This window comes from Myxocyprinus asiaticus, chromosome 17 (genome assembly GCF_019703515.2).
Source record: "Myxocyprinus asiaticus isolate MX2 ecotype Aquarium Trade chromosome 17, UBuf_Myxa_2, whole genome shotgun sequence".
Taxonomy (NCBI): Eukaryota; Metazoa; Chordata; class Actinopteri; order Cypriniformes; family Catostomidae; genus Myxocyprinus; species Myxocyprinus asiaticus.
The window spans coordinates 47,910,572-47,937,500 of NC_059360.1; the positions used below are offsets into that span (position 1 = coordinate 47,910,572).

The 26,929-nt window shown below is 37.9% G+C and overlaps 1 protein-coding gene across 1 annotated transcript in view; it reads left to right on the forward strand.

The window, feature by feature from the left end:
- The first annotated feature begins 1,277 nt into the window (after positions 1 to 1,277).
- LOC127455000 (pleckstrin homology domain-containing family G member 3) overlaps positions 1,278 to 26,929 on the forward strand; it is a 75,865-nt gene continuing 50,213 nt past the window's right edge. Inside the window, exons 1-3 of the mRNA XM_051722516.1 lie at positions 1,278 to 1,350; positions 10,011 to 10,199; positions 10,428 to 10,480. Coding sequence (XP_051578476.1) covers positions 10,162 to 10,199; positions 10,428 to 10,480 — 91 coding nt within the window. The 5' untranslated portion in view covers positions 1,278 to 1,350; positions 10,011 to 10,161. The remainder of the gene's footprint in view (positions 1,351 to 10,010; positions 10,200 to 10,427; positions 10,481 to 26,929) is intronic.

Below are 26,929 nucleotides of genomic sequence, written 5' to 3' on the forward strand. Positions count from 1 at the left end.
AAATAAAAAAAGCATGTTTTTATTTTTTTATTTTTTATTTTTTTTGCCTTTTATGTTTAAACATATTATACGGTATGTATTGCAATTGATATGTACTACTCTGGTGTGTAGTAAGTGTAATTTTTTTTGTGTTCTGATGATGCCAATGATCAATTTTCAGCCTTGGCTGGATAATAAACTACTACATTTACAGAACAAAATGTTCCCCTGAGATTTTACCCAAAATCTGCATAATTACAGCACTTTAGTTTGTTGAATAACGAAGATATAGTGTTGATTAATGCAATATAAGCAGATTGATATATTCAGAACATTACTTTGAGAGTAACACATTACTCTGCGGTAATCTTTTTATTTATTTATTTATTTATTATTAATTATTTGAGAACGAACTAAAATAAAAAAAACACACAAACTGCATCCACAGCAGTGCAACGATGATATGATGATAATAAAAAAATAAACAAATAAACTATTGTGTTAAAAACACAATTAAACATAAAACATTTTAATCTGAAATAATATTTAATATCGATATATATAGTTTTCTTATTATTAATGTATTTTAAAAGGCCACTGGCAAATCACGGTTTCCTCCAGACCCCCCTCCAAAAAAATTAAAAATAAAATGAATAATTATATATATATATATATATATATATATATATATATATATATATATATATATATATATAAAAGCCTATTTTTAAGATTTTGCATATTTTAATTTCGCAACAAATTCCATACAAAATTGAATTTAAATTAATACAACTTAAAATATGTAGTTTTTATTATTATTATTATTATTATTATTATTACTATTAAAGATAATGCAATTCAATTTGATGGAATTTTGTTATGAAATCGGAATGCATAAATCTTCAATTTGTTATGGTTATTTTTTGATGTATTTATTTTGTTTGGGTGCAGGGGGCGACAGACTGCTGAGAAAGCCTCATCCTCCCATGAGCCGCATTCAATCTTAGGCTGTTTTTTTTTTTTTTTGTCTTATTTGAAACATATGTACACTAAATAACGTATTAATTTAAAGACAGTAATTCCAAAGTTTAGGACCTGACATACAAAAAAAATCTGCCAATGCAATCTCTATAAAATGACTTTTAAAATATCAATATCATATAGTGATCTCAAACGACTGTGATTGGCCCATTCTACCCAGCGCTGAGAAAAGTAACACGTACACCGGAACAGTCTATGCGCAACTTCGAGTTTGTGCCGCATGTGACATGATCTTCACCGTGCAGAAGAGACGCTCTCGGACCTGCAGCCGCTGGGAATAATTGTTTGCGAGCTGCGAGTGACCTTTAAACATTTTGAGGAACACAATCGGTAAGTGTTTGTTCTGGAAGAGTTCTGGAGGGGCAGAGCAGAATTAAAGATTCAAACTGGGTTTTCAGATGTTTATAGAGTTTTAAAAAATGTGTGCAATACAAGAACTTTAATTGTTCTTTGAGACTTGTTTTTGGTCTGCAGTCTTGCTTGAAGACTTTTAGGATGCATGTAATTAATGACATTTAGTTGTAAATGTTTCCATTGACATTCACTGATAATATGATGAAGATGCAGATAGACTAAATGATGATCTGAGATTTACTGCATCATAAGAGCAAACTTAAAGGGCTTATGTGTATCATTTTTGGCCCACCTTTCATTCTTATCAAGAGCATGCTTTTAGCATTGTAGGATTCTTGAGTTGACTATATGAAGAAAAAAAAAAAGTTCTTGAAGTTTCATTCTGGAGTCTTCAGATCAGCTTTTGGTGGGTTCTTCAAAGCACCAGAAAGTAACTAGAGAATAAAAAGGTATTTTTCCTATGACATGAGGCTGTAAAACCCTTTTTGGAACTTCTAGTTGTAGTTGATCTTGCATTACAGTTACATAGTCAAGATGACAAACATTGAACTTCTTGTTGTATTTCTGTGCAAATGTTCTGGATTCATGGTTAATTGCTGTTTCACCTGCATTTCATCCAACTAAAGGATATCTCATGTATAATGTATATCTTATCTGTTTTTATGAATCTTAAACATCATGCATGATGGAGCATGTGTTTGTCTGGTAATCCAGTATGCACCAAACATTAAGTTCATTTAAGACTTCTTCCAAGTGGCAAATGAATCTGGGTCAAAATGCCATAGTGTTTGATTGGACACACTTTCTTTGACGTGAACGACGAACGATATGGGAAGTGTTTTCACCTCCCTTTTTTACTTAGTTCTGATAATGGTGTATGATTTATTATTTGCTTTTAGCAATGCCCTCCGCGACACTATCAGAACTGACCTGCCGCCCATTTGGGGCTTGCGACCCACCAGTAAAGTACTTTAACCAGCCAAAAAGTTTCCTGCATATTGGCTTTGACCTTTTAAAAACCCGCACTGGTCAACCACTAATTGTTTGTAGCAGCGTGCCCACCTGAGAGCATCTCAACATCTGTATGATGATATTTTGTCTTTTTGTCAAGACTTCTGTTCTCCCTCGTTCACTGTTAGTGATAGGCCGATATATACCCGCCAGGCCGATTAATCGGCCAATATTTGTCCATTTTGGGATTATCGATATCGGCCGATAACCATGTTCGCTTGGCCGATTAACATTCCCTTGTGTCAGTTCCAAAATCTACCAATAGATGTGTCAATGGATGGTCAACACTTTCTTTTTTCAAGGTTTTTTTCTTTTCAAGTTCAAGATATGTGTTTGTTTCTCTTTAGAAATTTTGTGTAAATCTGATTTGCTGCTGTTAAATTGTATAATGTATAATCAGCATTTATATCGGCCATCGACCATCCTGCTCTCTGTAGATATCGGTATTGGCCATTGAAAAATCCATTTCGGTCTATTCACCATTCAGTCAGTTTCTCAAAGCAGCAAGGCCCCTACAAAGTTCACACTCTGGTCTTCATGGTGTAGATGTTTTTAAATGGGTCAGTGTTTTACTTCGACCTTGTCTGGGTTAAAAGTCCCCGAGGGGGGGGCCTGGGTAGCTCAGTGAGTATTGACGCTGACTACCACACCTGGAGTCGCTAGTTCAAATCCAGGGTGTGCTGAGTGACTCCAGCCAGGTCTCCTAAGCAACCAAATTGGCCCGGTTGCTAGGGAGGGTAGAGTCACATGGGGTAACCTCCTCGTGGTCGCTATAATGTGGTTCTCACTCTCGGTGGGGCGTGTGGTGAGTTGTGCGTGGATGCTGCGGAGAATAACGTGAAGCCTCCACACACGCTACGTCTCCATGGTAACGCGCTCGACAAGCCACGTGATAAGATGCGCGGATTGACGGTCTCAAACGCGGAGGCAACTGAGATTCGTCCTCCACCGCCCGGAGTGAGGCGAGTCACTACGCCACCACGAGAACTTAGAGCGCATTGGGAATTGGGCATTCCAAATTGGGGAGAATTTGGAATGCCCAAAAAAAGTCCCAGAGGAAGCAGCGTTTCTGAGACAGTGCCTCAATTCTGCTGTTATTTGACGAAGTAGAAGTTTACCAACCATGGTTCAATGACTGTGTCATATGGTAGTAAAATACCATGGTACTTTGTTATATACAGTGGTACTGAATTATTTCCAAATTCCCATGGAAGTTACATTGCACTCCAAGGTGCATTTTGAAATACAATGGTCCAAAAAACATGATGGTATCAAAAAAACAGTGCTTTGTCTTGGTAATTCTTTGTAGTCTGTGGAAAATGTCTTTATTTTTTTACTTTTATCTTGACCTTTCCACTTTCAAGAAATTCTGTTTATTAATTCTGAACTCTTCCCATGATGTTACATACACAAAAATGTCAAATTTGAGGAATGAATTGACTCTAGCTGACATGGCTGAGCTCCAGGTCTATTTTTATGATGATATTATGAGTGTTTGGTGTTTGTGTAAGGTGTATTTTAAGAATTAATGTTAATGGAGCTGCATGTAATGTGTTTCTGATTTTCTTCAGGAAAGGATTATTGACCAATTACAGATGGCTGGCTGGAGTCCATATGCTGTATGCATGCGTACAGTTTATTTATAGAGCGCAATGGGTGATCAGATGGGAAGATATCATGTTATCAGTTCATCTCTATGCGACGCTTTGTATATTATGAGCTCATAATGAAAATAATGTCACATGGAATTCTGGGAAAGATTATAGCGATTTGTGTACTTGGAGACAGATGCTGCATATTGAGATTATTTTGCATGTGTGAGTGTGAGTGTGTGTGTGTGAGAGAGAGAGTGTTCAGATTTGAATATTGCTGGACTGTTTACTGCATACAGCACAGAGTACAAATGTGTGCAGTCTATCTTTAACTGGGCCTACACCATAGCTATCGGTTTGCACTGAAAGTTTCACGAACCTGTAAGTACTCAAAATGATTATTGCTTCAGTTTGAATCATGACTGAAAGTAAAAACTTGGGTTCAGTAAGTGAGTCAAATTTTAAATCAGTAACCACCCTTGTTCATTCAGTAAAGGATTTGTCAGACTGACTCAAACCCGTAACTCGTGAGTTGGTGAGTCGTTTGGAGTGATTCATGAAAAGGACCAGCTCATATGAGTCATTAGTTCATGAATCGGACTACTCTGAACGCGATGTATGTTCCCCGCTGTAGATTCAAGAGAACTGGCTCATAAGAGTCGGAATCGGACTATTCAGGTGACGCTGTATGTTTCCCAATGTAGATTCAAAAGAATCGGCATGTAAGAGTCATTGGTTCAGGAATCGGACTACAGTACACACGTTGTGCTGTATGTTTCAAGCTGTAGATTCAAAGGAATCGTCTCATAAGAGTCATTTGCTCGGGAACCGGACTACTCAGGTCGCACTGTGAGTTTCACGCTGTCGATTCAAAAGAATCATTTCAAAAGAATCATTCCTTCAGGAATCGGACTAGTCAGGTAACGCTGTATTTTCGCACTGTAGATTCAAAATAAACGGCTCAAAAGAATCATTCGTTTGGGAATCAGACTATTTAGGTCACGCTGTATGTTTCACGATGTAGATTCAAAAGAATCGGCTTGTAAGAGTCATTGGTTCGGGAATCGTATTACAGTACACACATAGTGCTGTATATTTCAAGCTGTAGTTTAAAAAGAATCGGCTCAAAGGAATCATTCGTTCCAGAATTGGACTAGTCGGGTCACGCTGTGAGTTTTGTGCTTTAGATTCAAAAGAATCGGCTCATAAGGATCATTCGTTCGGGAATCGGACTACACTACACACGTTGTGCTGTATGTTTGAAGCTGTAGATTCAAAAGAATCATTTCAAAAGAATCATTCCTTCAGGAATCGGACTAGTCAGGTAACGCTGTATTTTCGCACTGTAGATTCAAAATAAACGGCTCAAAAGAATCATTCGTTCGGGAATCAGACTATTTAGGTCACGCTGTATGTTTCACGATGTAGATTCAAAAGAATCGGCTTGTAAGAGTCATTGGTTCTGGAATCGTATTACAGTACACACATAGTGCTGTATATTTCAAGCTGTAGTTTAAAAAGAATCGGCTCAAAGGAATCATTCGTTCCAGAATTGGACTAGTCGGGTCACGCTGTGAGTTTTGTGCTTTAGATTCAAAAGAATCGGCTCATAAGGATCATTCGTTCGGGAATCGGACTACACTACACACGTTGTGCTGTATGTTTCAAGCTGTAGATTCAAAACAATCGGCTCGTAAGAATCATTCATTCGGGAATCAGACTACACTACACACGTCGTGCTGTATGTTTCAAGCTGTAGATTCAAAAGAATCGGCTCATAAGAATCATTCGTTTGGGAATCGGACTACACTGGCACGCATCGTGCATGTGATGTTTCGCGCTGTAGATTCAAAAGAATTGGCTCAAAAGAGTCATTTGTGTGGGAATCAGACTACAGTGCACATGTCGTGCTGTATGTTTCAAGCTGTAGATTCAAAAGAATCGGCTCATAAGAATCATTCGTTCGGGAATCAGACTACACTACACACGTCGTGCTCTATGTTTCAAGCTGTAGATTCAAAAGAATCAGCTTGTAAGAGTCATTTGTTCTTGAATAGGACTACACACATCGTGCTGTATGTTTCAAGCTGTAGATTCAAAAGAATCGGCTCATAAGAATCATTCGTTCGGGAATTGGACTACACTACATACGTCGTGCTCTATGTTTCAAGCTGTGGATTCAAAAGTATCGGCTCATAAGAATCATTCGTTTGGGAATCAGACTACACTACACACGTCGTGCTGTATGTTTCAAGCAGTAGATTCAAAAGAATCGGCTCATAAGAATCATTCGTTCGGGAATTGGACTACACTACACACATCGTGCTCTATGTTTCAAGCTGTAGATTCAAAAGAATCGGCTCATAAGAATCATTGGTTCGGGAATTGGACTACACTGGCCGCACTGCATGTGAGTTTTGTGCTGTAGATTCAAAAGAATTGGCTCAAAAGAGTCATTTGTTTGGGAATCAGACTACAGTACACATGTCGTGCTGTATGTTTCAAGCTGTAGATTCAAAAGAATCGGCTCATAAGAATCATTCATACGGGAATCGGACTAGTCAGGTCACGTTGTATGTTTCACACTGTAGATTCAAAAGAATCGACTCAAAAGAATCATTTGTTTGGGAATCTGACTATTCAGGTCACGCTGTATGTTTCACTCTGTAGATTCAAAAGAATCGGCTCATAAGAATCATTTGTTCAGGAATCAGACTACACTGGTCGCTCTGTATATTTCTCACTGCTGATTCAGTAGCGGTGCTGCAGTGCCGCTCAACAGTAGCGCAGGAAACTCTGTCAAAGTATTTTTAATACTAGAGAATAATGCATGTTTGAAAACCAAAAGTTAATGGAACTGGTTTCGAGTAAGAATGTTCTCAGTTTCTCAACTCTACAGCAAACTCAGTAGAATAACTTCTCTCTCTCTTTCTCTCTGGTAAATTCTGTTGAAGGGTGGGCAGTTTGATTGGTGAGAGTATAATTGAGGTCAGCCAAGATAAACAGAGACCTGACTGCTGAAACAATAAAGACTCTGTCTGCAGTAAGTTACTGGGATACTCTGCGCTCGCCTTTCAATTATCCATTTTCTCTGTATTTCTACTGCAGTGTGTTTGAGAAAACCTCCTTTCGACGGTCTGGTTTATACCTCAGGGCTGTGTGTAGTACTCGAGTTATCCCTCGGGTTTAGTTATACTGACAGTTTCAGGTCGCAGGGTCAACGGCGGTCTCGCCACGGCGGAAGCGAGGAGCGTTTCGGAGGAAAACAGTGTGAGTATTTTTAGGGTTGTTGGACGTCTGGGAGTGTTTGGCTTTTGGAAGTGCTTTAATTGAGGAAGTAATTGTCACTTTCTGGTTTAACAATGTGTGAGAACACAGAACACAGAGCGATTTTGACAGGGAGATTTTTGTAAACGACCGACACTCATTTATATAGCTGAAAAAGAAATGCATAATGATAGAGTATAGTTTTCTTTTTGGACACTGGGAAATGTCCCTTAATTGTGTTTTATAGTTGTGAGAATTTTTATTTATCCTAGTGACATGAATAGATTTTTTCACATTCGTTCACTGATTGGTTCTGATCAGTTATAGCCTAAATAAATTAATAATGAGATCCAATAGTGTCCAATTCTCTATTGAGATCTCTCTTAAAACTTTAGAGGAGTAACAGGAATACTTGACTCTCAAGAGAAAAGCAGGAGACTCCAAAAGTTAATTTGATTTCTATGTTAAAGAGACCTTATTTGTGATGTTTATCTTTGCTGTGGTGCAACATATTTGTATAGGATATTCTAACATTCAAGGAAAAGGTCATGTTTTTAATATGAAGTCAGGGAGATTAAATGTTGCCTGTATGTATGATGTCATTTCTGGTGTATACAGAGACTATGATCTTCTCACTTTAGGAAGGCAATAGGATCTTTTGCAATACTTTCCTTCTTTAGCGATCATTGCAAAATGCTCTTGGGGACGTTTTCATTTTGTAACAAATTTTAGCCTAATTTCACGCTTAATCCCATTCCAGTTTAATGTGCAGAGTCAGCAGCCGACCAGCCTGAAACAGCAACATTGACTCAACCAATGGGTTCAGATTGGGGCGGGGCTTTCTGTTTGTCTGACCAATAGGAGAATGGGGGAGTGTTCAGGAAGCCTGTTGGAAAAAACAAATAGGGATGCACCGATACAAAAATAGTGTCGATATCAATGTCCGATTATTTAGAGCAACATCTGCCGATACCGAAAATTTGGTGATTCTGCTTGTTTTATGCTACCTTATTTCAAATCAATAGTAAATACACAACTTCAAAAGAAATGTAAATAATAATAATAAATAGGCTAGTTAAATAATTGTCAGGTGCATTTTTCTGCCCCCTTTTGACAAGAAATAATATATTTCGAAATAGAATAGAATCGAAATAGTTTTTAAACAATCAGCCGATGTCTGATAGTCCATAATATATCATTGATTTTTTCGATGTTTGACAGATACATCAGTGCATGTCTAAAAACCGTCATTATTTGCAAATCAGTTTGATGCTAATACCTTTAAAATTAATATTCTGGGTTCAATACAAGTTAAGCTCAGTCGAAAGCATTTGTGGCGTAATGTTGATTACCATAAACATTTATTTTGACTCATCCCCCCTTTTCTTTGAAAAAAAGAACAAACATAAATGGAGGTTACAAGGCGACACTTACAATGGAAGTCAATGGGGCCAATTTTTGGAGAGTTTAAAGGTTTAATTTTATTAAAGGTTACTTAATTAAATTTATTGGAATTTTGTTGTGAAATTGAAATGCGTTTAATTAATAAAACTTAAAATGTTTAATTTTTTTATTTTATTTTATTAAAGGCTACTCAATTCAATATGATGGAATTTTGTTGTGAAATTGAAATATTTGTAATTAATAGAACGTAAAATATTTAGTTTTATTAATTTTATTTTATTAAAGAATACGCAATTCAATTTGATGGAATTTTGTTATTGAATTGAAATGTGTTTAATTAATAAAACGTCAAATATTTAGGTTATTTAATTAAAGATTGTTCAATTCAATTTGATGGAATATTTAAAATATTTAGGTTTTTTATTTGACTAAAGATAACTCAATTTAAATTGTTGGACTTTTGTTATTAAATTAAAATGCGTAAATCTTAAAATTATTTCTTTGAGTGCAGTAGAAAACCTGGACAGTTTAGGCCGTCAGAGAGGGAGGAAAATGACTTTTTTGTTGTTGTTGCAAAAAGTCTTGACTAATATGTTAATACTTTACAAGGTTGTACTTGCTAACATTACTGTTCATTGTAAGTTTGTGTTAGTTCATAATGCATTTACTAATGGTAACATAACATTTTTCAGGGGCCTGGTTAGCTCAGCGAGTAAAGACTATCACCCCTGGATTCGTGAGTTTGAATCCAGGGCGTGCTGAGTGACTCCAATAATGTGGTCCAATAATAATCGTGGTCGCTATAATGTGGTTCGCTCTCAGTGGGATGCGTGGTGAGTTGTGCGTGGATGCCGCGGAGAATAGCGTGAAGCCTCCACACGCGCTATATCTCCACGGTAACACGTTCAACAAGCCACGTGATAAGATGCGCGGATTGACGGTCTCAGACGCAGAGGCAACTGAGATTCGTCCTCCGCCACCCGGATTGAGGCGAATCACTACGCCACCACGAGGATTTAGAGCGCATTGGGAATTGGGCATTCCAAATTGGAAAAAAAAAAAAAAAATGTATTTGAATATGTTGAAATCAACCTTATACAACCTTAATTTAAAGTGTAATCACAAATATTATAATGATAAGATTAAAAAATGTAGAATATGCCCCCTACGTTTTTTTTATTGTCATTTCCCTTCCGTGCACGAGTTAAAGCTTTCATTTTGTTCCCTGTTGGGATCAGTGCAGGGTTTTGGTTGTGAAAAGATAAATAAATAGTTAAGTTGAAGCTTCGTTTTGGTTTTCAAAATCCAGTGACGTACTAGCTTCCGTTTTTTCTGTATCGACAACCTGATCGTATGTTGCAGAGTGACTGGCACGATTCTGCAAGGAACACCGATTCACTCTGTCTGATGGAATGGCTGGAATTCCCTCTCTGTCTGACTGATAAGATTAGAGTCTGAGGGCAGATCGGGCACTGCTGGAATGCTCGAGTCTCACTAGAGAACATTTATCACAATGCACACTATCTGTCTAAGGCACAGAGGCAATTTGGGGTAAGTTGGAGCTCGAGCAGCATTTAAGCACAGAATACACTTGCTTTGATATATTTTGTTGTGTAATGCAATGACATTCAGACAGTGTGACGGTGTGAACAGATTCTTTTTAGGGCCACTGTATATACAGTAAGCTGAACTGTCAGGATGACACTGTAAAGTGACATGTGTTTTGTATTTGTTCAGGTGTTGAGCCCTGATTTCATGATGCGTGTATGTGTGTTTCAGGGTCATGAGAGAAGAGTCCAGCTGTGGTCACAACAACAGTCTGATGGGAGAAGGTAAGAACTTGATACACACACCGATCAGCCACAACAATAACACCACCTGCCTAATATTGTGCAGGTCCCCCTCGTGCCGCTACGAGGAGGAAACGATCCGCTTTAATCTCAAGCACTTTTCATCATAAGTCAGTTTTCCAGGTATTCCAGTATTCAACTTAACTATTTACTTTCATTGTATGGAAAAGAGCTGCTTGGACATTTTTCAAAAGAACTAGTCTTGCATTCGGCAGAAGAAATAAAAATGGGTTGGGAGTGATGATGACAAGACTTTTTAATGAAATAGTTCCTTTAAAAAGGTCCAGTGTGTTTGAGTAGTATGGAGTGCAGTATTGCACTCACAGCGTTTATTTACATTAGATCCGTGTTTTTTTTTCTGCTTTGTATTCGGGCAGTGAGCTCCGGCTGGTGTTGGCTGCTGTACCTCCTCCGCTTTGCCAAAACCTGTGCAGGAATGTCTGTGAATCAGATCCAATTAATGTCATTTGTCGGTGGCCGTTGTGGTCCGTCAGACAGTGTGGAAATATTGAATAATGGTGAAATATACAATTAAAGTGAAGGATGCAATTTCACAAGGCTGCAAAATACACTTTTATTGATTCTGTAGCATTCTTGTGCCAGGCTGGTATAAGCGTTTGGCACAGATCTGACTATTTGCCTGTGAAATTCCACTGTGTCAATGCCACACGCCCCTCTCCCCCTCTGTAAACAGGAGCCAACGAGAGTCCGGGGCTCTGGCGAGAAAAGACGCCCATTCTTCTTGCAAGACAACCGCACTCAACATTTCCCTAAACAAAGTGTGTGTTGCAGTCTTGCAGGAGTGGATGCTGCTCATTCATGGCTTATTTTGGAAGTTTTGTCCATTGGCATCATGGATGTGCAAGGTTTGAAAAAGTGACTCTGAACTAAACGTGACGTCCTAAAGGCAGGAATACTCGACTGACAGCTGGGAAACTGTGTGTCTGAGGCAGGTGACAGTTTGAGCAGCGGATCTCATGTTCTGGTAAGATAAACACTAATGTCTAAACATCAGACAGAGACGGAGATCTTAAGAAACTTTGACAGTGAAGAATGTGGAAGCCAATTTGTCATGTATTTCATGATCACAATTGGACAACTGTGTGAGGTTGAGTGTACTTCTGGATAAATCTCTGAAATATAACTACCACAGAAGCACGTCAAATCTTGACGATCACCAAAACAGCAATTCAGATTAGCTATCATTGCGCGGGCTGTGTCAGCGCTACAAGCAGAACAAGACGTCTGCAGCGCTTTTCATGTGGAGTTCAAAGTGTCGCTTGGGGTTGGTGTGATATTTTAGTGCATTTCTATCTTTATATTGTGGAAGGCTTTATTTGGAAAATGTTCAAGCATTTTATTGTGACATTATTGTTTTCTTCTCATTCCTAAAAAGGAAATAAATACATTTTGAGCGGAAAAAAGTATATATAGTCACATTTCAGCACTTTCCATGTCTGTGATTAATTGCGATTAACCGTTCAGAATCTGCGTACACCTTTTGTATTCACGGGTCAATTTTGACCCGATGTAATTCAAGCTTATAAATCATTCATAACCCAATGTTTTTCATCTAAAACTATATTGTAAGTCATTAATAGGTTCTTAACTATTCATACATGTAAAAAGATTGATATTTTTGGCATGTTAACTGACAAATGTAAAAGTTATTCTTTAATATGCCATTTTTTTTTAGAAATAATAAAATGTAGAAATTCTTTGACATTTCAAAATATACATTAACTTAAGCAAAACCAGTGTGATACATGTGAAGACGTCTTTTTTGTCAACGTTTCTGTTCAATTTTATCTAAATATAACATACTATAAAATTTATATTAACACCTAATATGAGAATTACTAGTAATTTGAATTTCCTATTACTCATAACTGCTCAATGCAACTTGGTGGTCAAAAGTTACGAAACCAACATATTATTTTTCAACTAAACAACTGTACAACTCAAGTACACAACATTAATACTTTTTAACTATGTGTTAAAACTATATCTATTCTATTTACTTGCATGAAGTGTTGAATGTTGATGTGTGAGTTTACTGTAAGCTGCTTCTGCATCAGATGGCTGCAGAGTAAAATATGAACAATTTCCTCTTTCAAGCCCTATTTAGACTAACGTGTGCATGAACTTTTGCTCACGTCACACCCCCTTTAGACAGTAGTACCTTTGATTTAGTTTATTTGTTAAGTTTGTTATATCTGTTATGTCTGTTTTGTACATGAATGTGTGTGTCTGTGTGTGACTGTATGTATATGTGTGTGTGCAGTCCCAGTGAAAGACAAAAAAGTGTGTGAGAGTGTTTCCCATAAGATGTAAGTGAAGTGTTTATAAGTAAAAATCAAATATATAGATGTATAAAAAAACTCTACATATCACGCATTAAGCCACTATTGACGCCCGGGTCAAAATTGACCCGCAGATGCAAAAGATGTTATTTTTTTATTTTTTTATTTTATGCTTATATATTTTTACACAATTTTATCAAAAAATAGGGGGAAAAAAAATTAATGTGGTATTTAAAATTATTATATACCTCTCATGGGTCAAAAATGACCCGAACGCAATAAGACGGTTAAACTGACAGCACTAATAACAAATAATGCGTTAAAATAATTAACACAATTAATCGTGCAAATGTAATAAGGAATTTTCCTACCAACAGAGCAGTTCAAGCTTGAAGTGCCACCTCCATGGTTTTTCCGAGTCTGTCAGCGGGGGGCAGTAAGTGCAGCTCCAGGTGTACAAGCAACATACAACTGAACAGACAATAAACCGACAGCTGATCAAAGACAGCTGGACAGAGTAGAGTGAAGGGGTCTCGATGCGTTTCTTAAAGTTTCAAACTACATTTAAATTGACTCAGCATCCTAAAAATACAGTGTTTACACGCAACAATGCGTCCTCTCTTAATCTACCTTGTGCAGATTGAACAACTTGATTGCAGAGTGGATTGCTGTGGACTGATAGGCTCATGTTCAATGATATGGAAATTAACCGAATAATAAAGTTGACTAATAAAGCCACTTTTTGTATTGGCTAATCAATGCTATACTCGTCTGCCACAATAATGTCATTTCTTTGAATTTCCTGATATTATTATATTATTAAAAATTAATATTATTATTTTTATTATGTATTATATTTATAATTAGGCCTATTTGTTTATTATACTGTATATACAATTATTTTATTGGGGGACTTTTTCAGCAAATATTGATATATGCTAATATTAATTAAGTTAATTAATTGGCATATCATGCAATTATTTTGATTAAAAGCTTTTCTTTTTTTTTTTTTTTTTTTTTCTCACCCAATTTGGGATGCCCAATTCCCAGTGTGCTTTTAAGTCCTCGTGGTCGCATAGTGATTCGCCTCAATCCAGGTGGCGGAGGATGAATCCCAGTTGCCTCTGCGTCTGAGACATCAACCCACGCATCTTATCACGTAGCTTGTTGAGCGCGTTGCCACGGAGACATAGCGTGTGTGGAGGCTTCACGCCATCCACCGCAGCATCCACGCTCAACTCACCACGCACCCCACTGAGAACGAACCACATTATAGCGACCACGAGGAGGTTACCCCATGTGACTCTACCCTCCCTAGCAACCGGGCCAATTTGGTTGCTTAGTCACTCAGCACGCCCTGGGATTCGAACTAGCGAACTCCGGGGGTGGTAGCCAGCGTCTTTTACCACTGAGCTACCCAGGCCCCTTGATTAAAAGCTTTAATCGATTGGCAGCCTTAGAAAAAAAAATATGTACAGTGGCAATAAATAGTATGTGAACCTTTTGGAATTAGCTGGTTTTCTGCATTAATTGGTCATAAATGTGATCTCATCTTCATCAAAGTCACAACTATAGACAAACAACAATGTGCTTAAGCTAACAACACACAAATAATTATAATCTTTCATGTCTTTATTGAACACATCCATTAAACATTCACAGTGCTGTGGAAAAAGTATTTGAACCCCTAGGCTAAAGACGACAACAAAAGCTCATTAGAGTCAGGAGTTGGCAAACCTGGCATCCAATTAATGGATTGAGATTGTAGGTGTGGGTTAGAGCTACTTTGACTTATAAAAAGCACTCAAACATTTTGAGTTTGCTTTTCACAAGAAGCATCTGCTGACGTGGACTGCTCGCAAAAAAGAGATCTCAGAAGATCAACGATCAAGAATTGTTGCTTTACATAAAGCTGGAAAGGGTTGCAACGTTATCTCAAAGAGCTTAAATATTCATCAGCCCACAGTTAGACAAATTTTCTATAAATGGAGACGATTTAGTACTATAGGTACTCTCACTAGAAGTGGCCGTCCAGCCAAGGTGACTCAAATGGCACACCGCAGAATGCTCAATGAGGTAAACAAGAACCCTAGAGTGACAGATAAAGACTTGAAGGAATTATTGGCATTGGTTAACATCTCTGTTTATGAGTGTCCATGGTGTGGCGCTAAAAGCGAGTAAAATGTTCTCCCAAACCAGGAGTGGACTGGGAAGAAAACATGGCAGGACAAACAAAAACATTGCTACACCTTTAAAGACAGACCTACTGTGAGCTCTGAGGTTTCTGCTATCAGTCCACACTTTAAACTTTTTTTTTAGAAAATAATGGTTTAATAGTGGAATTCCTGATGAAGAACTACACTACCTATGATCCTAAAGGGAAAAACAATCCACCAATTAGAAAATTGTGGCCAACAAAGTGCACCAGAAGAGCCCAGAGCCATGACGCACTGTGACTGATGCAATCGAGTCGCTCTTATCAACTTTAGATCAAGAGTTTTATATTTTTCCGTCGTTTTTAATTTGTTTGCGTCATTCGCTATTGTAGTTCATTACCTCATTAAAGACGTTAAGTACACAGTCTTGTACCCTTTTTGCTTAAAATCAAAGTTTGTAATGTTGCGATTCACCTCGAAGTTTATTGGTTTGGTTCATGGCTTTCAACTCTTTTATGAAGGATTTTAGGAAATCTCTATGGGAAAAATGAATGGGAAAAATACGTCCGGAATCAAGATGCTGTTGCGCTCTATTGCAGTCATGAGAATCCAATGAGAATCACCTTTATGAATAACGAGAAAAACACGAAAACCAAGTGAAAGCCTGTAATGTCTGGATTATTATGGTAATGAGGAAGAAAACGTGATTAATTGTCTAATCAATGCTTCTATACTATATATAATTTCCTTTATGTGGGTGAATTATGAACTACTTTAGCTGCAGCCGTAACTCTTTTGTTTTATAAAAGGTTGTGAGCTATGACAAACACTTAATGCAGTTCTCCTCCGTCTTGGTGGTTTTGGTTTTGTTCTTTATTGGGTTTAGGCTGACGACATTTGCTGAATGTTTTGGTGGGTGTGTTAGGTTAGAACCGTTCCAGAATAAATCAGTCCAAATGGAAATTTGGCTGTGAGTGCAGAACTCAGAGTCTTGAAACTCAACCAATGAGAAACACCAAAATAAAAAGTACATTTCAGCATTTTGTGAAGAACATGAGTAGTTTCAAATCCCAAGAAGTTTTTTGGGATTTTTTCCACCCTGTTTTATCTTCATTCAAGCTAAACCAGCAAAGTAAAGCGACTTCCATGCATGAATACAACCAGCCAGCAAAGAATTGTGAGCGAGACTAAATCACATGCTGCTTCAAGTTTAGGGAACATACTGGTTTTTTTTTTTACTGCTTTTTTGTACTTGCCCCCATTTAAGAGAGCTCATTATTTTCTTTGTGAATCATTTTACTGCTTTTCACAATTGAATTATTTTCAAAAGCTTTTCCACTGGATTAGACCGATTCCTCAACTTTTGCTTCTCGTAGTTTAATGTCAGAGTAACTGATAATCTATCTCGGTGCTCATTGTTAGTATTAGTTTAATGAGGCGTCCCGAGTCACCATGGAGATTTTTCTTCTTGCTGTTTTCGGAGAAGTGGAGAAATTTGTCTGGTGAAGGGAAGTGGTTTGCTGTATACCCCAGGCAAGCTCGGATTAGGCTTCTAAAATAACGGTAAAATTCCACACATATCACAGTGACACACACACACACACACATGCATATTCTGACCTGGCTCTTTAAATGGAGAATCCCATTGACTTCTATTGTTCTGAAATTAAGCTAATTATAATTTCTATAGACTAACACAAGCCCTGACCCTAACATAACATTTTGGCCTTTGTTGTGGTTATTAATCTCTTAAATGAGAGCCATTGTTTGTTTTTTTTGCAATTGGCATTATCCTCTTAAATGAGAGCCATTTTTATTTCTCTTCTCAATAAGGTCCTAAAAGAATGCTGCTTGAATTTCTGTCTTAATTTGGGACCAATCCTAATGGGATCATAAAGGAATCCTTCAGTCAATTAAGATACGACTGGATGAATTGATATTGCTTATTTTCCAGTGTATTTTCCAGATTTCGGTTGCGCCAGATCTTGTTAGTTTCTTGGGTATTTGATTCCATTAGTGTTGGTTCAATATTTATTGGCCAATTATTGCCCAAATAAAAACCACTGGCATATAGGTCATAAGCAACGCTGATATGAAAAATAGATGGATACAATTTATTGCCTTGTATAAAGTTTATAAAAAAATTTTTTCTGTGTGTAATATAAAGATATACCTACCAATAATAATAAATTACATCAAAAAAGAACTGCAAAAACCAAAGTGCAAAATTTTTTATATATATACAGTATATATATATATATATATATATATATATGGATAGATAGATATATATTTAAACATTTTATTAGAGATGCATCAGTGTATCGGCTGCCCATATTTATCAGCCAATAATTGACTAAATTATAACCATCTTCATCTCGGGTTATAAGCATGTAAACACTGAAATGAAAAACCGAAGGTTAATTTATAATTAATTAGGAACACACTTTGTAACAACTATGTGAATGTAAATGCACAATCCAGAAATAATAATAGCCATAATATGTAGAAGTGTTGGCACTCCTAAAAACATGTAATATCGTTCTCATGTTAATGCGGAAAAAATGCCATAATGAACGTGACAGATGTGAAAATGACGCTTACCTATAGGCTACATGATGAGGGTAACCATTCAAAATTAGAGGTAGACCGATATATCGGTTTGCTCGATTAATCTGTGCCGATAGTTGCTTTTTGGAACTAAAGTGTTGGCGCTGTTACTCACCTCAATCCGGGTGGCAGAAGACAAGTCTCAGTTGCCTCCACTTCTGAGACAGTCAATCCATGCATCTTATCACGTGACTCGCTGTGCATGACACCGCGGAGACTCCCAGCATGTTGAGTCTCCACACCCCATTGAGAGAAAGAACCACTAATCACGACCACGAGGAGGTTACCCTATGTGACTCTACCCTCCTTAGCAACCAAGATAATTTGGTTGCTTAGGAGACTTGGCTGAAGTCACTCGAACTTAGATTCGAACTTGCGACTCCAGGGGTGGTAGTCAGCGTCAATACTCGCTGAGCTACCCAGGCCCCTGATAATTATGTTTTTGAAATTGAAGCAAGGGCATGCAAAGAAAAATGCGACTTTATGGAAGTGTCCCTCATCAGTATATACAACTTGTGTCCAACTACATATATTGTGGATAATAAAAATATATAGGCTATGAAAAGCTCAATTTGGTCAATAATAAAAATAGAACATTGTAACTGAGGTAGGTCTCCATCATTTCAAAATAAGTGTCCCCGGTGTGTTTCAGGCATGCTTGGAGTTATTTTGGTTGAAAAGTAAATTTCATCTGGGATTTTATTCATTTTGTACTATGGCCTCTGTGTCTGTGCCAACTAAGAAAATGTTGTAATATTTTATAAATCTGTTTTAAAAGTTATCGGCCGTTTCCATCACCTCAGTTATCGGTATCGGCAAAATCCACTATTGGTCGACCTCATTGCTTTGAAACCAGCAGACTTTGACTTCTGAGACATCGGTATGATATCCATTTATGCTGCAAGATTGATTGAATTAAGATTGAAATTGTAATATGGCCTTATGTGATTACTAAACCTTAAAAGGCTGCATTTCTGCATTCAGTGCTTCAGTCAACACTGTGTAAACAAGTGGCGCCCTCTAGCGGTCTAGATGGCATTATCTATTATATCATTATAATACAGAATTTAAAAGGGGATGTTGCTCCTTTGGTTTAAACTTTATTTTTCAATGATGTGGTTTTCATTTCCATGGAATTGCCCAACATATGCATAGGATGTTTTTGTAATGTTCTGTCATATACAGTTATTTTGTTTTGAACTGCAAAAACAGAAGTGCAAAAATGTTTTCAAGTAAAAAAATAGCTTTTTTTTTTTTTCCATATCAGTCATCATGATATCATATTTGGTTATTTTTTTATTTTTAATAAAAACTTTGGTGCATCTTTCATTGCAGCCTGATGCAACAGATCCAATCTGTGGAACATAAATGGAAATTATTTCTAGTTAGGAAAATAAAATAACTCTTCTGCCTCTTTGTACATTTTTAAAAACATAATTCCAAAGTAAAACAGTGATCTGATGACAAAATAAGGTAAGTGGCAAAATAAAAATAAAAATGGTATCCTATCGGCCAAAAGTGTTCATGTTGGTTCCAAATTAGGATTCTTTTTGATGTGTTTTCTTTGGACATCCCCAAAATGATTTTTCTCCAGATTTAGCTAACTTCGGGGGACATTTTTAGACAGTTTTCCCCCTAGTTGATTTTCATGAATATATGCATTTTGGTGTATACCAAATCATTTAATGACTTTTTTCTTGTTTGTATGACTTCTTTTATTTAATGATCATATTTATGGAGGCCTGGGTAGCTCAGCGAGTATTGACGCTGTCTATCACCCCTGGAGTCGCGAGTTTGAATCCAGGGTGTGCTGAGTGACTCCAGCCAGGTCTCCTAAGCAACCAAATTGGCCCAGTTGCTAGGGAGGGTAGAGTCACATGGGGTAACCTCCTCGTGGTCGTGATTAGTGGTTCTTGCTCTCAATGGGGTGTGTGGTAAGTTGTGCCTGGACTGCGGAGAGTAGCATGAGCCTCCACATGCTGTGAGTCATATTTATGTACCATGGATTGTACAACACTCTCTGTGGTTCTTCAAAGAATATCACAGTAGTGCAAAGGGATGTTTGAAGCTGGATTGGCTGTTTAGAAAAATGTAAGCAACATTTTCTCCAAGGGTGCAGCTATTTCGGAAACACAAACATGCAAATAGCACTGTCATCTGCTGCAGGTCTTACATAGGTCTTCACTCCACACCAGGGTGTCAGCAGTGTCAAGGGTGTTACTGTGGACTTTTGGTCCCATGGTAAACTTCACAATAGACTCACACCATTAAACTCACAGCGCACAGATGGTCTGTGTTAAGAGGAAATTGGGGTTTGAATGGGGCTCAGCGGAGGGGCTGTAATGGCGTTTGTGTGGGGACTTTAGGGTTAATTGGCTTTATTGCCACCCACTGTTTCTATACAGAACTTCACCAACTTAAGACCAATGAATAATCTGAGCGGCAATGCTCTCGTGAAATGCCACGATTACTTGTGAGCAAGAGAGCTACAGTGGGTGATTACAGTTTAATTTTTGGGTGAACTTTTCTTAAATGGAATTATTTTCATCTGAGCTTATTTTAAATAAACATAAGGAAAAATAAGGAAATGTTGTGTTTTAACATGTTGTCTAGCAAGGTCTCATGAAAATTGTTACTGGCAAAGTTTTTGTGAAATTATATGTGGTTCATTACACGAATCGCAGCAGTTCCACCGAGTGTCCACGGTGTGGCGCGAAAAGCGAGTAAAATGTTCTCCCAAACCAGGAGTGGACTGGGAAGAAAATTTGGCCCGGGATTTTACATAGAAGCTGGCCCAAAAGTTGTTGAGGGTGGGGGGTGGGGGGGGGGGGGTTGGGGTTGTTGTCCTTTTCAGCATATCGCTGCCCCCTTCCGCATATCGCGGCGCTGTTTTGTGGCGCATTCTGCATAACGCGCCGGCCCATGCAGCCCCATTTCGCGGCTGGCCCACCGGGAAAATTCCCAGTTCTCCCAATGGCCAGTCCGCGCCTTTCCCAAACAGATCAAGTTTTAAATCAACAAACACGACCTCCCTACCCTAAACCCTAAACCTAAACGATAGTATCAGAAAAAGCAAATATGAGTTGAAAAACACAAACATGTAATTTTGTGGCGCTTCTATGACACTTTCAGCTCACATGACGACTCCTGTGCTCTTCAGCTCTATCAGTTGAGCTACCGCACAATTTGATCACACTCGAACAAGCTTGTAAATGTAGTTAAACGTTCAAATGAGTCATACGCTATAGTAAAAGTGTTTAGATATCATAAGATAGCATTGTGTTAGGAACAGGGCCGATAATCCGCCGTTTTAATCGTGATTTGTGTAAAAAAGACAATAAAAGTAATTGTTTATGTAGCACCTTAAGTGCAACAAGCCATGTAAAAATCATCTTGCAAAAATGTACATATAGTAACATGATTCTACAAGACCAGATTGACAACATTTGTTGTATTTCAGTTGCTCATTATTGGACATTTTGTCACCTCAGTGCCTATCATCAGAAATAGTTAGGAGTTTTCGCAATTGCTTCATTCATAAGTTGTTGCCTCCACTCCGTCATGTGTAGCTACTATGTTGTTTGTTAGCTGTGTTGTGCGTGTGGTTATCTGCAGATCTCACATTAGAGATAAACCCTGTAATCATACGGTTAGATGCAGAGAAATGCACAGGTAGACTAAACGCTCTTAAATAAAGGGGCTCAGGTGAAAACAAAAAATCTTTAAAATGGGTAGCTTCTGTTTTTCTTGCTTTCGTGAAGCTTTTGGTGGCTAAAAATAGTATTAAATGCTGTTGAGTTTGATGGAGGTGACATGTTAATGGTGTGAGAACAGTGAGCGAGTATTTAAAGACAGACATTGATTCAGCTGTGCTATGTAGCATGCTCCGAAACGTGGTGAACAAATGGAAGACCTTTATGGGAACTATGAGTACTAGTATTGGTTACTTTCACTTTTGAAAAGTTGGCAGTGTAATTTGTCTCCTTTTTCCATTATACTGAGTGTGATTTTTCAAAAACTCCAGACACACACTGTTTTTGCTTCCTGCATCCAGCTGTGTCTTTCAATGTCGGTAAGTTCTCACCACTGCATCCCACAAGCCTTGCCGTTTCAGAGATGCTCTGACCCAGTCGTCTGGCCATAACAATTTGGCACTTGTCAAAGTCACTCAGGTCTTTACTGATTGTTCGCTTACCATCTAATCTGCCCAGATCTTGACATGTGGCCTTGTTAGGAGATGATCAACATTATTCGCTTCACCTGTGAGTGGTCATAATGTTTTGGCTCATCAGTGTATGTTTTAATTTTAGGCAACAGAAGTTATAAATAATTTGAAAAGGGGTGGTGACTTCCTATACCCACTGTATGTGGAATATTTCTTGCATTAAGACCCTGAAATACAACCAAAGATATGATGTGGCAAGTGCCGTTTCAAAAAGAGGAAGACTTGCCCGTCAGTGACGCAGACCTGCGCTGTTTTAAGGACGGAACTGGTGTTCTTTTTTTGTTGTTGTTGTTGGTGTTTTGTAAGTAAAATAAATTATGCTAAATAAGTGTCCATGGTTGGTAAGAATTATTTATGGATGGTTGATTTTATTCTAATTTCTAAATATAACATAATACTAATGGAGATTGAGAATGCAAACAAAAAACAACATGGAAGCATGGCTGAAAGAGCAAAGCTTCTGACTCTTTTAGGATAAAGTCTGTAGTATGGAAATAATTCAAAATATGATTATATATAATATTGATAATTATTAATACAATATGCACTCACTGGCCACTTTATTGGGAACACCTACTTATTCATGTGATTATCTAATCAGCCAATCGTGTGGCTGCAGTGCATAAAATCATGCAGATACGGGTCAGGAGCTTCAGTTAATGTTCACATTAACCATCAGAACGGGGAAAAAATTTGATCTCAGTGATTTGGACCGTGGCATGATTGTTGATGCCAGATGGGCTGGTTTGAGTATTTCTGGGATTTTCACACACAACAGTCTCTAGAACAGGGGCCGGCAACCTTTTTGACATGGAGTGCCATTTTTTATTTCCCTGCTCAGTGGCTGTTTTGACCGTGCCCTTTTCGGCGAATCGCACCTGCAAAATCTTAAAACTTTATTTCCAGGTTTAATATATATTTTGAGACCACACGATGTGGGTTTATGTTTTCTCTTTTAATCGTTTAATGTAATTTTAAGTGTGATTATGGTTTAAGGAGGGTGTACCTGTATGCGAAATCTCATGGGTTAATAGTGGTGTTTTCCTTATTACATCACGTGTTGTTCTGAAAGCAAAAAGACACAAATGAAACACTGAATGTAGGCTGTCATCCGCGCAGCATGACCGAAGCAAAGCGTGTTTACTCGCACGATTAACCGAACGTGAAGCGCTGCCGGCTTGTGATGCGCGAATGGCTTGCACGCGCTGCACGAGTCTGTTGGGTATACTACAGTCTCGTCACATTTTATCTTTTTGTTTAGCCTTCCATTCAGCTCATAAAAACACGCTGCGTGATCATGAGGAAGGATTACATGAAGATGTAGATTGGAATGCAGGTGCGGAATTTATATAAATAAAATAGTCTACTCCTCTCTTGCCGTTGCTGGCGTGCCAGTGATTACACCTCAGCGTGCCAATGCTGGCATACATGCCATAGGTTGCCGACCCCTGGCTCAGCAGTTAAGGCTCTGGGTTACTGATCAGAAGGTCGGGGGTTCAAGCCCCAGCACTGCCAAGATGCCACTGTTGGGCCCTTGAGCAAGGCCCTTGACCCTATCTGCTCCAGGGGCGCTGTATCATGGCTGACCCTGTGCTCTGACCCCAGCTTAGCTGGGATATGTGAAAAAAAGTATTTCACTGTATATGTGCAAATGTATAATGTGTGATTTAAATAAATAAAATGATAATTATAATTGAAAGCTGGCTCAAACACACTTTTCAAGCTTGTTAGGTTTGAGATGATGAAACAATGTTGTTAAAGACTGTGTGACTACCGTAAGTGTCTAAGTACTTTTGGGAGGGGGGGCTTTGTATTTGCTGTATATTGGTGTAATATGGGAGTGTCTCTTCTGTAGGGAGTGTTAGACATGACACACATTAATCAGATCTGACCTGATCTCATTCTTAGTGCCTGAAGTGTTAGAGACGCTTCGTTAGATTAGGAAACTTCAAAGGAATTGCAGCGCTGCAGTTGGTTTACCTCAGGTGGGGAATATTTGCTTTTCTGCTTTTAGACTGATGGAGTTTGGCAACTCATTTTACAGCTTTATGCATGCATTTACTTATGTACACTCATTCTTTTATTGCAACCTCACGTGTTAATGTATGCACAATTTTTGGATGATGCTTTGCTACTATGGTTATGATGGTTTAGGAGTCAGCTGCCTTTGAAGCTCCTTTAAGTTCATTGTAGTGTGTCGTAAAAGTTGACTTGTCGATTGGAGCGCCGTCGGTCATTTGCATTGGTCGGACTGTTATCAGTGAATCTGTCTGGTTTTAAGATGTCACTGGCAACTACTTTGACTGTGTGGAAATTAAATGATGTGGTCAAGGGAAGAGTGGCTCTTTTTGTCCAGGTGAAATTTGCATCAGGTGATTTTAGAGTTTGGTATCTGTTTGAAACTTCCTGGAAGGAAACATCATGTGTGGGCCAGAAAAATCATTATATACGCACAATGTTCCTGTTTTTTTTATATCAATGATTTTCAACTGATTTTGCCTTAGGACACAGATTTTACAGTACCAAACCCGTAATCTGTATTTAATGTAGTCTGGATCGTGTTCTCTTGCATTGTTTTGTTCACGTTTTAGACGATGAGGGCATGTCACACAACCTGTTCATGTTGACATCTAGTTTCTTGAGCTTCTACGAAGTGACACATGAATTTGGGCCAAAACACTGTAACTACTGTTTTTGTAAACAAAGACAGTCCATTTTATTTGATCCTGAATATATTGTATCCAATAGTGATGGAGCGATAGATCGGCCAGGCTGATTAATCGGGTGATATTTGACCATTTTGTGTTTATCGGCATCGTCCAATAGCCGTGTTCACTTTGTCGATTAACAGAAGTGTTAACTTTCATTTGTGTCGGTTCCAAAATCTGCCAATAGATTTGTCAATGGATAGTCCACACTTTCGGCTTTCATGGTTTTTTTCTTTTCAAGTTTATGCAAATTTGAGGAAATATTCCATAAAATAAGTGTTTGTTTCACTTTAGAAATGTTGTGTACATCTGATTTGCTGTTGTTAAATTGTATTATGTTTATATCGGCCATCCTGTTCCCTAGATATCGGCATCGGCTATTAAAAAACCCATTTCGGTCAACCGCTAGTATCCAATGGATAAATCATGACATCGGATTATAGATTTGTCTAAAAGAGGCATTAAAAAAAACTTGGTATGAAGAAGTGCATTTAATTGAAGTCTGAACCCTGTGACCCAACCTGACCGCTACTGACAAGATTGAAAACCCAATGCAAACCTGAAGTTATGCATGGAAAAACTGACCCGAAACCTGTCGCATGCTTAAGCGAAACTTCAGTTTTTACGAGATTTTGAATTAAGGGTGTTAGACTCTTTTGAAACAAGTCAAGACTGAACAAATCATTTTCAGACTCTAAAAGTGACACATATAAGCTTCCTTTGCTCTCAAATGATCAAAGCAGTCTCTCCCAAGACATTTGAAGCCTGCAAGAACGGACTATCTGTGCTGTTTTGCTCAACTCAATGTCTGGTTTCAGAGGTGAACTCTGGGTCATCATGCTGTTTGCATTTTCTGCCTCTAATGCCTGATTAGATGTAGTAGTAGTAGTAGTCTGACTCATGTTTATGCTGTTTGCATGTTTTTAGTCTCTCTTACAGTCGCAGGATGTTTATGACGATTCAGGAATTCAGACTATGAAGATAAAAGTCATGTGCTCGAGCACGCATGGAATCCAAACTATTCCGCCCCAGATGTTCGGTTGAAGAAATGTTCCTTAATCCAGATAGTAATCATGTTAAACTGACCAAATCTGTAAATCAGGCTAATATGCGCAAAGATATATCCATCGTATGGGTTTGTTTGGTTATCTGTAGATGTTTTGAGCTTGTAACTGATTCCACAGGACAATCCAGATACTACACTCGCCGTGACGCGAGTTAATCTTCATTCGAAACCGTGTTATGTGTGAATGTGAGTCAGACGTAAAGTTATGTGGGTTAAAGCTTGTCTTTAGACTGATTTAGTGTTAAAGCATGTAGTTATTTACTGTTAAGGGTTTACGTTGAAATGAGAAGTATTTTTAGGTCTCTCGAAGCACGATTGCGCTTGTTTTGAAAGTTGTGGGGTAGACTTCCATAGTTAAGCTCATCTAATTAATTATTGAATTATTATTTTCAGCCATTCATTTTGTTCATTCATTGGTACTGCTGTTTTCTGCCTGTTTGAACACATATAAGTGCGTCATCGATACATCACAGCTGTTTTATGCATTTCCATATGAAGGAAAAATGTTTCCAAGAGGGTATTTCGGTAAACTGTCTGTGAAGAATGTAAATTGCTCGTGTGTCAGGTGTGTTTAGGTTTCCACTGATAATAGACTGCAGGAATGTGGCCGTCTGTGTGTTTGGAGGTCAACGTTTAAGCACCATGTTTAATCATTAGCTGTTTTGTACTGATCAGTTGTTGATTTAACATAGTTTCAGTGTTCTGTGATTTTCATTAGTTCTCAGAGTGATGTTTGGAGGTATAAAGTTGTTGTCGGGATCTTTTGAAGGGCTGTCATGGAAGGATGAGCCTTAAGAAGATGCACCATGTGAACTTTAGTTTCTGCCAGAATAGAATCTTGAAAAGGAATTCTAATGGTATTTCTATCATAACTTTGGAATCAGACCTAAAAGGATAAAATAAAAAACTGCCATCTAAGGCCATGTACACCCTAACCCAGCTAACAATTTTTGGTTCTCAGAACGTTCTGGAAACGTTAGTTTTTGGTTCCCAGAACATACATTTTTAAGGTTTGTTTTTGGTTAGCCAGGAAAGTTTTATTTATGGAAGTAGTATGTTTGCAGAACGTTCTGCTAACGTTCCCTTAACGTTCTCTTATCCTCAATTTTCATCATTTATTTTATATATTCATACATTCATGCATCATTAATCATAAATAAAACAATCAGTCTATATAAATAAATAATCAGCGCACAATCCATGTTTTTGTTGATCCATTGTTTAGTTGTTTACATAAAATATACCTGTATCAAAAACTCCCTAATGGTTATAAAAATAAAACCTAAAAATAACCATTAGAGAATGTTCTGTATAGGTTCTCTTTAGGTTGTTACAAAAAACCTCCCTGCAACGTTCTGCGAAG